The sequence below is a fragment of the Neovison vison genome, chromosome X (assembly GCF_020171115.1).
Source record: "Neovison vison isolate M4711 chromosome X, ASM_NN_V1, whole genome shotgun sequence".
Classification (NCBI taxonomy): Eukaryota; Metazoa; Chordata; class Mammalia; order Carnivora; family Mustelidae; genus Neogale; species Neogale vison.
In genome coordinates, this window is record NC_058105.1 from 100,239,059 (window position 1) to 100,256,306 (window position 17,248).

The following is a 17,248-nucleotide window of genomic DNA, read 5'->3' on the forward strand; positions in this document are numbered from 1 at the left end:
CCCTCTCCCACTGCTTGTGTTCCCTCTTTTGCTGTGTCTCTCTATAAATAAAATCTTACTAAAAAAAAAAAAAAAAAGAGTTGCTTCTGGGATAAAACCAACATAAGACATTCCCAAACCAAAAGTAAAGAAAGAGATAACCTCAATTAAAATAGTTCAAGGTGTTGCTATGTTCATATATGAAAAGGTCCCTTAAATCACTAAAAAGAAACTAAGGAGTAAAGAAAAAAAACAAATCTGGCCCTGCAGGCACCACGATCCATTTCATACTGTTTGAGGAAGTGAACTTTACCTCTCTACTCGTTTCCGTAGGCGCACACTTCTTAAATGTTTAATGTATCTTTCATAATAGTTTTCATGTGCTTGCTTTTCCATTTCTTCAAATTTAGTATATGCATAATCAGGATCGACATAGTTGTATCTTGGAATTTTTGTGAAAATCGTCCTACAAGATGAGAAAGTTATGTCAATATTTATATATATGCATTGATTTAATCAGTCTTTATTGAGTGTCTCCTATGCCGACGGCTAAGCACAGAAAGGTGAAGAGAGCAGGTCCTAGTTCTTTCCCTCATATCCTCTTACATGGCAAGACATTATGACATATAGAACTAGAATTAGATCTAATTTTCTTCCTAACCTAATTAGAGAAAATTCCTAAGGTCACTGGGATACAATGGTGCCTACTCTAAAACTACTCTTAGGGAATTAATCAAGTAAGCAATTCGGAGAGTTCTAGATTTACACACGGGACTAGATCTGAATCAGGTTAGTGTTTCCTAAGAGTTAGTTACTTTAACATTGTTATGAAAAAAATTAGAAAAATACATACATAATTATACTTTTGCTAAACATATTGTTTTTTTAGTATCTCAAAGCTTATGCAAGTACCATCAATGGCATAGAGAGAAACCAATCCCATAAATAAAGTACATCTATGTATATCTCATGATCACTCATCTGAGTTCATGTTCTTCCTTTCATTTGCCACATATTCTCCATAAAAACAATGTATAATTATTCAGATCTTCTGATGTTGGTCTGCCTAATCCTCAACAGATTTTAACAATCATTAAGACGGTTACCCTCAATAATTAACTCAATATAAATCTATTAGTTATACGGTCAAATGAAATTTAGTATTTGTCCCTGTTTTCAAGTCCTAAATGGTTATGTAAGATAACTTTAACTGAATGACAGTCTTTATGAGAGTAAGGCAATAAGAGAAAAATAAATGTTCTGCTATTCAAAAACAGTTGTTGAAAAGACCCCCAAGAACCAAAGCAATCTTGAGAAGAATAAAGCTGGAGGTAATACAATTTCAGATTTAAAGATAAAACTACAAAGCTACAATAATCAAGACAGTATGATACTGGCAAAAAATAGACACCCAGATCAACAGAAAAAATAGAAAACTCGGAAATAAACCCATGCTTATACAGTCAATTAATCTTCTGCAAAGGAGGCAAGAAAATACAATGAGGAAAAGACAGTCTCTTCAATAAATGATGCTAGGGAAACAGGACAGTTACACGCAAAAGAATGAAACTGGACCACTCTCTCACACCACAGACAAAAATAAACTCAAAATGAAACAAATATCTAAATGTGAGACTTGAAGCCATAAAACTCCTAAAAGAAAACATAGGCAGTAATCTCTTTGACATCAGCCTTAGCAATATTTTTCGGGTTATGTCTCCTCAGGCAAGGGAAACAAAGTAAAAATAAACTATTTGGTTACAATAAACTAAAAAGCTTTTGCACAATGAAGGAAACCATCAGCAAAATGAAATGAAAAGGCAACCTACTGAACGGGAGAAGATATTTGCAATGATATGTGCAATGAGGGGTTAATATCCAAAATATATGTATCTATTTAGAACTTATACATCTCAACACCAAAAAAACCCAAATAATCCAATTCAAAAATGGGAGGATGACTAGAATAGACATTTTTCCAGAGAAGACACACATGTGGCCAACTGACTCATGAAAATGTGTTCAACATCACTTACTATCAGGGAAATAAAAACCAAAACCACAATGAGATGTCCCCTTACACAAATCAGGATGGTTAATATTAAAAAGACAAGAGACAATAAGTGTTGATGAGGATGTAGAAAAAAGGGAACCATCCTGCACTCTTGGTGTGAATTTAAATTAGTAGAGCCACTGAGGAAAACGGTATGGAAGTTCTTCGAAAACATAAAAACAGAAATACCATACAACCCAGTAATTCCACTTCTGGGTATTTACCCAAAGAAAACAAAAACACTAATTCAAAAAGATATGTGCAATAGCCAGGATATGGAAGAAATCTAAGTGTCTATGAATAGATGCATGAATAAATAAGATATAATACATACACATATATACATATATATGTGTGTATATATGTACACACACACACACACAATGGATTATTACACTCACCCATAAAAAAGAATGAAATCTTGCTATTTGCAACATGGATGGACTGAGGGAATTAAGCTAACTGAAAGAAGTCAGACAGCAAAAGATAAATGCCATATGATTTCACTTACATGTAAAATCTAAAAAACAAAACAGAAAAACAGAAATACAAATATAGAGATAAACTAGTGGTTGCCAGGGAAAAGGAGAGTGAGGGAGATGGGTAATATAGGTGAAGGGGATAAAAGAGGTACAAATTGCTAGTTATAAAATAAATAAGTCACAGAGATGAAAACTACAGCATAGAAAATATTGTCAATAATACTGTAACAACATTATAAGATGACAGACGATAGCTATACTTATAAGAACTGTCTACTGTATACAATTGTCAAATCGATATGATATATACCTGAAACTAATATATTTCAATGTCAACTATAATTCAGTAAAAAATTAAAGCAAGCAAAAAAAAAAAAACAAAACAAAACAAAGACAGTTGCTGAAATTCAAATTTTCCTCAGGCTTGAGGAACCGTAACCACATTTAGAATCTAGAAATGGTTCCTATAACTGAAGTCCCGAGGTCTGCAAAAAGAAGTAAAAGAAAGACATGGAAAGAAGTAGTAAAGTAAATGCCTAGAGTCACAAAGAGCTGGTTATTAACATACCTAAATGCTTATTAGCACCATAAAGAAAAAAACTTCATGAAGCTAGCACACTGAATTCAACAACACATTGAAAAAAATCATTCACCATGATCAACTAGGATTTATTCCTAGGTTGCAAAGTGGTTCAAAATTTGAAAATTAATCAACATGATTCTTCACATCAGTAAGAGAAAGGTTAAAAACCATATGATCATTTCAATAGACACAGAAAAAGTATTTGACAAAGTACAACATCTACTCATGATAAAATCCTAAACAAAGTAAGTTTAGAGGGAACATACCTCAAAAGAAAAAAGTCCATAAAGCAAAAACCCACAGCTAATATCATACCCAATGGGGAAAACTGAAAGCTTTTCCCCCAAGACCAGAACAGGACAAGAATGTCCACTCTCACCACTTCCATTCAAGAGAGTACAGGAAGTCCTAGCCACAGCAGTCAAACAACAAGAAGAAATAAAAAGCATCCAAATAGGTAAGGAAGAAGTAAAATGTTCATTATTTGCAGATAACATGATTATTATATATAGAAAATCTGAAAGACTTCACCAAAAAATCACTAGAACTGATAAACAATTTCAGTAGACGCAGGATACAAAATCAATCTACAGAAATCTGTTGCATTTCTATAACTTAATAATAAGGTGGTAGAAAGAGGAATTAAGAAAATAATCACATTTACAATTGTACCCAACACAATAAGATACCTAGGAATCAACCAAACCAAAGAGGTGAAAGATTTATACTCTGAAAACTATAAAACACTGATGAAAGAAATTGAATATGACACTGAGAAATGGATTCCATGTTACTGGATTGGAGAACAACTTTTTTTTTTTCTTTTAAAGATTTATTTATTTATTTGACAGGCAGAGATCACAAGCAGGCAGAGAGGCGGGCGGGGCGGGGCGGGGAGGAGGAATCAGGCTCCCTGCTGAGCAGAGAGCCCAATGTGGGACTCTATCCCAGGACCCTGAGATCATGACCCGATTCGAAGGCAGAGGCTTTAACCCACTGAGCCACCCAGGCACCCCAAAATAAAAAAAAAATTTTTTTTTGTTTCTTTTTTTTTTTTTTCAATTTATTTATTTTCAGAAAAACATTATTCATTATTTTTTTTTTTTTTTTTTCATTATTCATTATTTTTTCACCACACCCAGTGCTCCATGCAAGCCGTGCCCTCTATAATACCCACCACCTGGTACCCCAACCTCCCACCCCTCCGCCACTTCAAACCCCTCAGATTGTTTTCAGAGTCCATAGTCTCTCATGGTTCACCTCCCCTTCCAATTTACCCAAATTCCCTACTCCTCTCTAACGCCCCTTGTCCTCCATGCTATTTGTTATGCTCCACAAATAAGTGAAACCATATGATAATTGACTCTCTCTGCTTGACTTATTTCACTCAGCATAATCTCTTCCAGTCCCGTCCATGTTGCTACAAAAGTTGGATATTCATCCTTTCTGATGGAGGCATAATACTCCATAGTGTATATGGACCACATCTTCCTTATCCATTCATCCGTTGAAGGGCATCTTGGTTCTTTCCATAGTTTGGCGACCGTGGCCATTGCTGCTATAAACATTGGGGTACAGATGGCCCTTCTTTTCACAACATCTGTATCTTTGGGGTAAATACCCAGGAGTGCAATTGCAGGGTCGTAGGGAAGCTCTATTTTTAATTTCTTGAGGAATCTCCACACTGTTCTCTAAAGAGGCTGCACCAACTTGCATTCCCACCAGCAGTGTAAGAGGGTTCCCCTTTTTCCACATCCTCTCCAACACATGTTGTTTCCTGTTTTGTTAATTTTGGCCATTCTAACTGGTGTAAGGTGATATCTCAATGTGGTTTTAATTTGAATCTCCCTGAGGGCTAATGATGATGAGCATTTTTTCATGTGTCTGATAGCCATTTGTATGTGTTCATTGGAGAAGTGTCTGTTCATATCTTCTGCCCATTTTTTGATGTGTTTGTCTGTTTCGTGTGGGTTGAGTTTGAGGAGTTCGTTATAGATTCTGGATATCAACCTTTTGTCTGTACTGTCATTTGCAAATATCTTCTCCCATTCCGTGGGTTGCCTCCTTGTTTTTTTGACTGTTTCCTTTGCTGTGCAGAAGCTTTTGATTTTGATGAAGTCCCAGAAGTTTATTTTCGCTTTTGTTTCCTTTGCCTTTGGAGACGTATCTTGAAAGAAGTTGCTGTGGCTGATATCAAAGAGATTACTGCCTATGTTCTCCTCTAAGATTCTGATGGATTCCTGTCTCACGTTGAGGTCTTTTATTCATTTTGAGTTGATCTTTGAAAAAAAAATTTTTTTTTAAGATTTTATTTATTTATTTGAAAGACAGAGATCACAAGTAGGCAGAGAAGCAGGCAGAGAAAGGAAGGGAAGCAGGTTCCCTTCTGAGCAGAGAGCCCGATGCGGGGCTTGATCCCAGGGTCCTGGGATCTGAGCCGAAGACAGAAGCTTTAACCCACTGAGCCACCCAAGCGCCCCCGAAATAAAGATTTATTAAAAAAGAATAAACTGGGCCTGCGGAAAGATGGCAGCTCGGCCTCGTTCGCAATGTGCACAGCTTCCGGGGGGTGATTTTTGTGCTGCCGCTAAGAAAACAACTGACAAACACTCTTGTACGACTTCTATGGAGTGGGACACGCAGGAGTCACAAATAACGTGGTTTTGGAAGCTCCCTTCGTAGTTGGAATTGATGGTTCGCTCAAAGGCAGCACTTAAAACCTTTTATTCTGTACTTCCTGTGGGACTCCCATTGGTTTCCATTTGTATTCTACCCATGCTGCTCTGGATGCCTTGAGGGGTCACTTTTGCCTTTCCAGTGACAAAATGCTATCAGTTAAAAACAAAAGCCATAGTAAATGCATCTGAGATGGATATTCACAACTTGTCTCTACCAGAAGAAGTTGCAGAGCTGAAAGAGATAATGTTAGCACATACTCACTTATATTCACTGATGAAGATTCTGAAGGAAGTAACTCCGGACCAGCCCAAGTCAGAAAACTGATCCAGAATTAAAGCTTAAGTATCAGGTTCAGGCCTTTTTACTATCTTCTATCAACAGGTGCTATTTCATCAATTCTCAGGAAAGATGGCTTCAAGAAGGGATGGGAACTGTGGTTTATTGTACTTACCTCTAGGCTGATTTTCCAAATGATTTGAGAAGCTGCTTCTTAAGATGAGAAACTAAGGAAGTTTCTGTCCAGATTTTATAGCTATTTGCCTTAAGAACTTATTTTAGTTTGTCAATGTCATAAAGACATATTTCTGAAAACCTATTTTACTGCAAATTTAGGTTGATTAGGAAGCAATGTCCTGTGAGTGGTCTAATATAAAGATGCATGGTTGTTAGGAAAATAGAGTTGTATTTAATGTTGACTACTATTATTTCTAAATGGAGCAGTTGTTATGGTGAAGACCGAAAAACCATATTTTTTTCTTACATAAAATATAGGTACATACATATTCTGTAGATAATACTCAATAAACTAACTGGATAATGTAAAAAAAAAAAAGAATAAACTTCATGAAATACCTCTTTAGCTTTGAGGAGATGATTTTTTTAATGTTCAAAATACAAGGGACAAAGATTATTTTTTTAAAAGCTTTTTTAAAGGATTTTATTTATTTATTTGACACACAGAGAGAGAGAGACAGTGAGAGAGGGAATACAAGCAGGGAGAGTGGGAGAAGGAGAAGCTGGCTTCCCACTGAGCAGGGAGCACGATATGGGCTCGATCCCAGGACCCCAGGGATCATGACCTGAGCAAAAGGCAGAGGCTTAATAACAGCACCAACCTGGCACCCCAGGGGACAAAGATTATTAAGCAAATAAAACACTTTTCTTCATTTATGTATTAAAAAATATTTACCCAGTGCCTATTATATGCCTGACACTCTTCTAAACACAGGACATACTGTAGTAAACAAAAATTAGACAAAAATTCCAAACTTACTTTATTTTCTTGTCAAAATCATTAATGAAATGCATTAAGAATAAAATAGCAATTATAGTCACCAATAATTTCATACATCAGAAAATTTCATTCAAGTTACTAATTGCTAACCAGAAAAAGCTAAATTTTGTATCTCTACTAATATGGAAAAGAGTAAATTGAGAAAAATAATTTTGGCCCTGAGAGAAATATGAAATCTTTAGCTTTCCTAAAAAAAAAAAAAAAATCAGACAAGATCTATAAAGAGCTTAAGAGCTGATCAAACTCAACACCCAAAAAACAAATAATCCACTAAAGAAATGGGTGGAAGACATGAACAGACATTGCTCTAAAGAAGACATACAAATGGCCAACAGATACATGAAAAAATGCTCCACATCACTTGTCATGGGGGAAATACAAATCAAAACCACAATGAGATACCACCTCACACCAGTCAGAAAGGCTAAAATTAACAAGAATGAGGAGGTAGGGAAAGGGGAACCCTCTTACACTCTTGGTAGAAATGCAAGCTGGCAGAGGCACTCTGGAAAACAGTAAGGAGGTTGCTAAAATAGAGCTACCCTACAACCCAGCAATTACTGTACTACGTATTTACCCAAAGGATACAAACATAGTGATTCAGAGGGGCAAATGCACCCCAATGTTTATAGCAGCACTATCCACAATAGCCAAAACTATGGCAAGAGCCCAGATGTTCATCGACAGATGAATGGATAAAGAGGTGGTATAGATACACAATGGAATATTAGTCAGCCATCAAAAAATTGAAATCTTGCCATTTGCAATGATATGGTTGGAACTAGAGAGTATTATGCTAAGGGAAAAAGTCAATCAGAGAAAGATAATTATCGTATGATTTCACTAATATGTGGAATTTCAGGGGAAGGGTGGGTGATGGGCATTAAGGAGGACATGTGATGTAATGAGCACTGGGTATTATATGCAACTGATGAATCACTGAACTCTACTTCTGATACTGGTAATACACTATATGTTAACTAATAGAAATAAAATAATTTTTTTAAATCTGGCAGAACTACATTTTACCTAAATTGAATTTAAGTAAAGCATGTTTTTTCAATCTGGCATTTTTAGATCATATGATTAAGACTGATTAAGACAGAAAAAATATTAATATTAAATTAACATATGTCTATACAAACATATTTTTATAAACATAGGAAAGAACTGAAAAGGATACATAAAAAGTTGTTCCCAAAAGATACTTCTGTATGGGAGGGAGTGCAATGAGTCAGAGGGAGAAATAAGTTTTCCTTTTTTATACTACATAATTATTTAAAATGACATCTGAGTGATTTCTGCATTCCTATGTTCCATGGTACTTGTCAAACAATAGAGAGAGAGAGGCTGGTATGAATAAAATTTTTAAAATAAAATAATACTGACTATGAAAAGACTCCGAATTTTCCAATTGTGGATAATAAAACAATTATGGCCTAATATCAAATGATATTGCAAGAAAACGGCTATAAAATTAAGTGAGCTCACCAAAGGTAAAGAGACAAGTAGAGAAATCCCAGGGACATTATCAAGTTTAGATGGTGTACTAGTAGCACAACAACAGGCAGAAAAGAAATTCGTTTCAGTCTCAAATGTGTAAAAACCAGGATGCCTGGGTTCCTTCTCACTAAGCACTTGTAAGGTAGTGATTTCTTTGAGGTTTCAATCGATATAAATTGAGGTTTAACATCACTTTTGATCCTAATTGTTGAGGTCTTAGTTCAGTTTGGGATTAGTTATGAGAAATGTGACTTTGAGGGGAACAAAGGTGATGATGATGATGATGATAATGATGATGATGACAATGACTGGTTTTTCACAGCTGTAAGTGTTTATTTTTACCTTAGATATATTCAAGCTGTAAGCCATACTTAATGAATATGACAGTCAAACCTGAGAACTTGATATATTTCCTTTTTTTTCTTAAAGATTTTATTTATTTATTTGACAGACAGAGATCACAATTAGGCAGAGAGACAGGCAGAGAGAGAGGAAGGGAAGCAGGCTCTTGGCTCAGCAGAGAGCCCGATGCGGGGCTAGATCCCACCTGAGCCGAAGGCAGAAGCTTTAACCCACTGAGCCACCCAGGCGCCCCTTGATATATTTCTAAACGTGATTTTTTTCTATTACTCTATACTTGTCAACAGCATATTTTAATAATCATCTGGTAAAGCATTCCCTTCCTGTAAAGTATACAGTAGAGGTGATGAGAGGTAGGAAAAAGCAAATATAGTAGCATTCAATAACCATCAACTCCAATGTAAAACAAAACAAGAGAGATAAAGTAAAATTTTATTACTATTATTATTATCATCATCATTAGTTTGCTACAACAGGATCTGCTAAGACCTGCATATCATATTCGTCATTGTGTCTTTCAAAATTTCTGGGTTTTAATATAACATGTTACCTGAAAAGTTTATGCTGGTCTCCAGACCTGATACTTGCAGCTCGATCATTGGGAAAGGCTATCAGTGCACCCTTCATTGACTCTTTACTTATGCGATGATTGTGAAGACGTGTCATGGCTGATTGAAGCATTGTAACAGGTGCACGGTCCTTGTATTTAGGCAAGTCTCTAACCACAAATTGTCCCGTAGGATTAGTGACCAAAGGGGATATACCTTTTATAGAATTGGATATTAAGTTAAATGTTATTTAATTTCAGCTTTCCAATTAATATCCATGTATTAATGCACTACACCATTGGTTCTAACTTAAAACTAAATCCCTAAACAAATTCAGAAAATACAACTATTTCATCTAATAAATGGACATACACAAAACAATTTATAAAATATTGCACATATAAAAAAGAAAACATAGTAACTCAAAGGAATGAGTTAGCCTATGAAACATAAGATTTTATAGATCAGGGACGCCTGGGTGGCTCAGTTGGTTGGACGACTGCCTCCGGCTCAGGGCGTAATCCTGGAGTCCCGGGATCGAGTCCCACATCAGGCTCCCAGCTCCATGGGGAGTCTGCTTCGCTCTCTGACCTTCTCCTCGCTCATTCTCTCTCTCACTGTCTCTCTCTCTCAAATAAATAAAATAAAATCTTTAAAAAAAAAAAAGATTTTATAGATCAGAGAGAGCTGAATATCAGCAATTTCATATGGCTCAATGTATAAAAGATAACTGAGTATTACAGCCATAAGATAATCCATGGAATGGTCAAAAGTAGTTTATATTATAGACTCAAACAAAAATGTAGAAGAATAAAATATAAAAACCAATAAATATTTAATACATTTTATAAATCACTAAACCAATGCTATGCAAACTGTAATCCCCAAAATGGCAGCATCAACTACTGTCAGGGTCATGTTAGAAATGCAAATCTTTGGGTTCTACCAAAGTCTTATATAACAATCAATTCTGGGATATAGACCAATGAGATCTATTTTAATCAGCCTTCTATGTGATTTTGATGCATTCATAAGGTAAGAACCACAAGATAAGACTACATTTGACATATATAACTAAGCAATCGGTGTGTTAAAATAATCCTATATAAACTTTATTTAAGAAAAAGTGTGTCCACATTAGCTTACCAGGATTCATTTTCATCACAACTTTCTTGGTGGAAGGTTTGCAGACGCTCTTGAAATCTAAATATATTTGATGAAAAGGTTTCAGTGATGACTGCAAATTTTCATCTGCCACTGAGCCAATAATCTCTATCAGTTGCTTCACTTTAAAGACTCCTACTTGATGTGGAATGAATGAACATGTCACATTCTAAAAAAAGAAAAAGTAACAAGTTGCTATAGGCTGAATGTCTGTGAATCCCGCAAACTCATATGTTTAAACCTAATGCCCATGTGATGGAATTAGGATAGGTAGGGCCTTTGGGATGCGATTAGGTCATAGGATTAGCGCTCTTATAAAAGAGGCCCCACAAAGCTCCCTAGACTCTTCTACCATATAATAAAACAATTAGAAGGCTACAACCAAGAGGAAGGCCCTTACCTGACCAAGTTGGCACCTTGATCTAAGACTTCGAGCCTACAGTACTGTGTGAAATAAATTTCTGTTGTTTAAACCAAACAATCTATGGTATTTTGTTTCAGCAGTCCAAATGGATTACAAAAATAATATTAAACTGTTGGGAAAAAATTAAAAGCAACAAAAAAACTGTTTATAGGGGCATCTGGGTTAAGCCTCCGCCTTCGGCTCAGGTCCTGATCTCAGGGTCCTAGATCAAGCACTGCACTGGGCTCTCTGCTCAGCAGGGAGCCTGCTTACCCCTCTCTCTTTGCCTACCTCTCTGCCTACTTGTGATCTCTCTCTGTCAAATAAACAAAATCTTTAAAAAAAATAAGAAGTTTATAAAATTTTTAAGGAGAGCTAGTCCATCACCATAATATAAAAGAAGCTTAGAAATACCATATATGACATTGATAGACCTTTAAGATATATATTATTGGAAAAGTATTCAAGAAAAAATTAAGAACAGTGGTATTGAAGCACCTCCAGAATAGCAAATCAAGGATTTCCAAATATCTACTCCCCAAAAGGAGAAAAAAACCACTGGAATAATTGTCAAAATCAACTTTATACATATTCTAAAATTACCCAAAGCTTATAAAAATCCAAGGAATATTTAAGAAAAAAATAACTGATCAGCCATCAGAAAGGATGAATATCCACCATTTACACTGATATGGATGGAACTGGAGGGGATTATGCTAAGTGAAATAAGTAAAGCAGAGAGAGACAATAATCATATGTTTCACTCATATGTAGAATATAAGGAATAGCGCTGAAGATCATAGGGGAGGGGCACCTGGGTGGCTCAGTGGGTTAAGCCTCTGCCTTCAGCTCAGGTCATGATCCCAGGATCCTGGGATCGGGCCCCAAATTGGGCTCTCTGCTTATCAATCAGGGAGCCTGCTTCTCCTCTCTCTCTGCCTGCCTCTCTGCCTACTTGTGATCTCTGTCTGTCAAATAAATAAATAAAATCTTTTAAAAAAATCATAGGGGAAGGGAGAGAAAACTGAATGAGAAGAAATCAGAAAGGGAGACAAACCATGAAACTCTTGACTCCAGGGAACACACTGAGGGTTGTGGAAAGGGAGGTAGGTTGGGGGCGGGGGGGATGGGTAACTAGGTGATATGCATTAAGGACGGCATGTGATGTCAGGAGCATTGGGTGTTATATGCAACTAATGAATCATTAAACACTACATCAAAAACTATTGATGTACTATATACTGGCTAACTAAATTTAAATAAAATTTTAAAAATAGCTGAATCTCTGAAGGATAACAGGTTTTCTGTCATTTTTATAAACTGCCATCCCATCCTCCTATTCTAGGTTTGAGCTCTTTTTTAAAACGACAGCCTTGTAACTATGGCAGCTGTAAAAACTATTAGCCTAGCAGCCAGGGAGGGAAAAGATTGGGTTTGGAGCTCTCCAAAAATCCTATCCCCAGAGAATTGTCCCTATTTGTCCTGTCTAGAAGCTAGCTACAAAGCCTACTATAAGAGTATTATTTTTAACTGACCTGGTTCAGGGCTCATTCTTTGTAAACTCTCTTCCCTGTTTTGTACCCCCTTCTCCTCCCCATCAAAAAATCAGCAGCAATTGCTAAACATCACAGCAACTTGAAGTAGCTTTACCATTTAAGGCCAATAAGAGGCAAAACAAAACAAAAAAGAAAAAAGGAAAATTAAAACAGAAATATTCAGAGGGTATTTGAAAAGCTCTCACATACTCCTGGGAATCTACCTCATCACACACATATGTATGACAGTGTATATGCCCAGGAAAGACTAGAGAAAGCTCTAATTTCTGAAATCTGGCTGACTTTGAGACTCTGTACAAGCTGAAATTAAAGGCCAAAAAAAGCTATAAATTACCTGACAGAACAATAAAGATATGCCTAAGCCAAGTACACTTACACAAAGGCTCTTGGCAAAGGCTGAGCCTTACTGATTAAAGAAATTTAAGAGAAGCTCTACCCAATCATTAGCTGACCCCTAAATTAACTGAGTAGACCATTGATTGGCTGGACACAACAAAGAAAATGACATTTACAGACTTGGTCTAAAAGGTCACTAAAGAAAAAGAACAACAGGGGTGCCTAGGTGGCTTAGTGGGTTAAGCCTCTGCCTTCAGCTCAAGTCATGATCTCAGGGTCCTGGGATGGAGCCACACATCGGGCTCTCTGCTTAGCGGGGAATCTGCTTCCCCACTCTGCCTGCCTCTCTGCCTACTTGTGATCTCTCTCTCTGTCAAATACATAAATAAAATCTTAATAAAAAAAGCAATGAAACTAATCTTGGGAGCCATCTGATTTCAGAGTTGCCAAATTATACCATTTAAAATGCCCAGTTTCCAACAAAGAATTATGGGACGTGAAAAGAAAGAGCAAAGTATGGCCACTACACACAAAAAAATGCAATAAATAGAAACTGTGCCTGACAGGGCGCCTGGGTGGCTCAATCAGTTAATCATATGCCTTCAGCTCAGGTCATGATCCCAGGGTCCTGGGATGGAGACCTCTTAGGCTCTCTGCTCAGTGGAGAGTCTGCTTCTCCCTCTCCCTCCACTACTCCCCCTGCCTGGGCTCTCTTGCTCCCTCTCTCTCTGTCAGATAAATAAATGAAATCTTAAAAAAAAAAGAAAAAGAAAAGAAAAAAAGAAACTGTGCCTAAAGAAACGCAAATGTTGAATTTATTAGACAAACATAAGTTGACTAATATAAATATGCTCTAATGACTAACAGAAAATATGTTCAAAGCATTAAAAGAAGACACCAAAAGCAAAGGAAACAAAAGTAAAAAATAAACAAATAAAGTGGGACTTCATCAAATTAAAAAGCTTCTGTATAGCAAAGGAAACCATCAACAAAATGAAAAGGTAACCGATGAGATGGGAAAAAATAGGACTCATTAATCATCATACTCAACATCACTAATTATCTGGGAAATGCAAATCAAAACCACAATGAAGTATCATAGCACACCTGTCAAAACAGCTATTATCAAAAAGACAAGAAATATAAAGTGTTTATCAATAAGAACAAAACCTTCCCATTTTTGACAACATGGATATACTTTGAAGGCATTATGCTAAGTTAAATAAGTCAGACACAGAAAGACAAATACCATATGAACTCACTCATATGTGGAATCTAAAAAAAAAAAAAGCTCATATATACACAGTATAGACTGGTGGTAGCAAGGACAAGGGGAAGCAGATGGGTGAAATGGATGAAGGGGGTCAAAAGGTACAAATTTCCAGTTACAAAATAAATAAGTCATGAGGACACAATGTACAGCATAGTGACTATAGTAATAATACTATATCACATATTTGAAAGTTGCTACAAGAGTAAATCTTTTTTTTTTTAAGATTTTATTTATTTATTTGACAGAGAGAGATCACAAGTAGGTAGAGAGACAGCAGAGAGAGAGGGGGAAGCGGGCTCCCCACTGAGCAGAGAGACTAATGTGGGACTCAATCCCAGGACCCTGGGATCATGATCTGAGCCGAAGGCAGAGGCTTAACTCTGAACCACCCAGGCGCCCCTACAAGAGTAAATCTTAAGAGTTCTTATCATGAGAAAAAAACTATAACTATGTATAGTCATAGATATTAAACAGACTTATTATGGTGATCATTTTCTAATATTTACAAATACCATTATACTAATGCTATCTATTAATTATATCTCAATAAGAAAAGAATTAGAAAAGGTATGAAAACATCTCACAGGTGCCTGGGTGGCTCAAAGTTAAGCCTCTGCCTTCAGCTCAGGTCATGGTCTCCACGTCCGGGGACTGAGCCCCACATTAGGCTCTCTGCTCGGTGGGGAGCCTGCTTCCCCCTCTCTCTCTGCCTGCCCCTCTGCCTACTTGTGAACACTCTCAGTGTGTTACATAAAAATCTAAAAATAAAAAAAGAAAGAAAGAAAGAAAGAAAGAAAGAAAACATCTCACAAAATAGAGACTATCAATAAAGTATAGAAATTGTTAAAAAAAAAACAAAGAGAAGGAAATATGGAAAACTCACAAATATGTAGAAATTAAACAATATACTTCTAAGTAATCAATGGGTCAAAGAAACCTCAGGGGAAATTAGAGAATACCCTGAGATGAAGGAAAACTATAACACAACATACCAAAACTAATGAAATACAGCAAAAGCTGTGATTAAAGTAAATTTAGGGGCACCTGGGTGGCTCAGTCAGTTAAGCACCTGTCTTTGGCTCAGGTCACCATCCCAGTGCCCTGGGATCAAGTCCCCCATCAGGGTCCATGCTCACTGGGGAGTCGGCTTCTCCCTCTGTCTGCCCCCCTGACTTGTGCTACACCTGCTCAGGTACTTTCTTTCTCTCTCTCTCTCTCTCTCTCTCTCTCTCTCTCTGTCAAAAATAAATGATTTTTTTTAAGTTTAAAAAAAAATTAGTAGGGGCGCCTGGGTGGCTCAGTGGGTTAGAGCCTCTGCCTTTGGCTCAGGTCGTGATCCCAGCGTCCTGGGATTGAGCCCCACATCGGGATCTCTGCTCAGCGGGGAGCCTGCTTCCTCCTCTCTCTCTCTGCCTGCCTCTCTGCCTACTTGTGATCTCTGTCAAATAAATAAATAATCTTTAAAACAAAATAAGTAAATTTAAAAGGTCTTTAAATCATAACCGAAATTTCCACCTTAGAAAACAGAAAAAAGAAGAACAAAGTAAGCCCAAACTGAAGAGAAGAAAAGGAATAAAGAGAAAAGCAGTAATACATGAAATAGAGAACTGAAAGCAATTGAGACAATCTACAAATCTAGAACTGTCTTTGAAATGATCAACAGTAATGGAAAATTATTAGCTAGACTCACCAAGCAAAAAAAAAAAAAGAGAGAGAGAGAGAGAGAGAAAGACCATTTTGCTACAATTGAGAATGAAAGAGAGACTATCACTATCAACAATAAAAAGTGAGGGAACAGGGTGCCTGGATGGCTCAGTCGATGAAGCATTTGCCTTCAGCTTAGGTCCTGATCCTCCTGGGATCCAGCCCTGCATTAGGCTCCCTGCTCAGCTGGGAGCATGCTTTTCCCCCTCTCTCTGCCTGCTGCTACCCCTGCTTGTGCTCTCTCCCTCTGTCAAATTAATAAATATTTTTTTTAAAAAAAACTGAGGGAACATTCAAATTAAAAGCTTCTGCACAATGAAGAAAACAATCAATAAAATTAAAAGACAATCCACTAAATAGGAGAAGCTATGTGCAAATGACATATCTGATAAAGGGTTAGTATCTAAAATATGTGAAAAACTTATACAACCCATCACTCAAAAAAAATAATAATCCAATTAAAAATGGGCAGAAAGGGGCACTTGCATGGCTCAGTCATTAAGCATCCTCCTTTGGCTCAGGTCATGATCTCAGAGTCCTAGAATCAAGCCCTGTATCAGGCTCCCTGCTCAGCAGGAAGCCTGCTTCTCCTCCTCCCACTCCCTCTGCTTGTGTTCCCTCTCTTGTTGTGTCTTTCTCTGAAAATAAATAAATAAAATCTTTAATAAAAAATGGGCAGAAGACATGAACAGACATTTTTCCAAAGAAAACATACAGATGGCCAACAGACATGAAAAGATACTCAACACCATTAATCATCAGGGAAATACAAACCAAAAATCACAATAAGATATCACCTCACACCTATCAGAATGGCTAAAATCAGTAACACAAGAAACAAGTGTAGGCGAAGATGTACCGAGAAAGAGATCCTCTTGCACTGTTGGTAGCAATGCAAACTGATACAGCCACTGTGGGAAACAGTATGGAGGTTCCTCAAAAAATTAAAAATAGGAGCACCTGGGTGGCTCAGTTGAAAAAGCAGTTGCCTTGGGGCACCTGGGTGGTTCAGTGGGTTAAGCCGCTGCCTTCAGCTCAGGTCATGATCCCAGGGTCCTGGGTTCAAGCCCCACATTGGGCTCTGCTCAGCAGGGAGCCTGCTTCCTCCTTCCTCTCTCTCTGCCTGCCTCTCTGCCTCCCTGTGATCTCTGTCAAATAAATAAATAAAATCTTTAAAAAAAAAAAAAAAGCAGTTGCCTTCAGCTCAGGTCATGATCCCAGAGTCCTGGAATCAAGCCCCACATCATGCTCCTTATTCAGCTGGGAGCCTGCTTCTCCCTCTCCCTCTGCCCACCACTCCCCCGACTATGCATTCTCTCTTTCTCTCAATC

General features: G+C 37.1%; 1 protein-coding gene and 1 pseudogene across 1 annotated transcript in view; one reads left to right on the forward strand and one right to left on the reverse strand.

The window, feature by feature from the left end:
* CFAP47 (cilia and flagella associated protein 47) overlaps positions 1 to 17,248 on the reverse strand; it is a 515,984-nt gene that overhangs the window by 455,777 nt on the left and 42,959 nt on the right. Inside the window, exons 10-12 of the mRNA XM_044235156.1 lie at positions 10,628 to 10,814; positions 9,484 to 9,697; positions 293 to 445 (exon numbers count right to left, since the gene is read on the reverse strand). Of these exons, the coding sequence (XP_044091091.1) occupies positions 293 to 445; positions 9,484 to 9,697; positions 10,628 to 10,814 (554 nt within the window). The remainder of the gene's footprint in view (positions 1 to 292; positions 446 to 9,483; positions 9,698 to 10,627; positions 10,815 to 17,248) is intronic.
* Positions 5,624 to 6,187, forward strand: LOC122897021 (annotated as a pseudogene).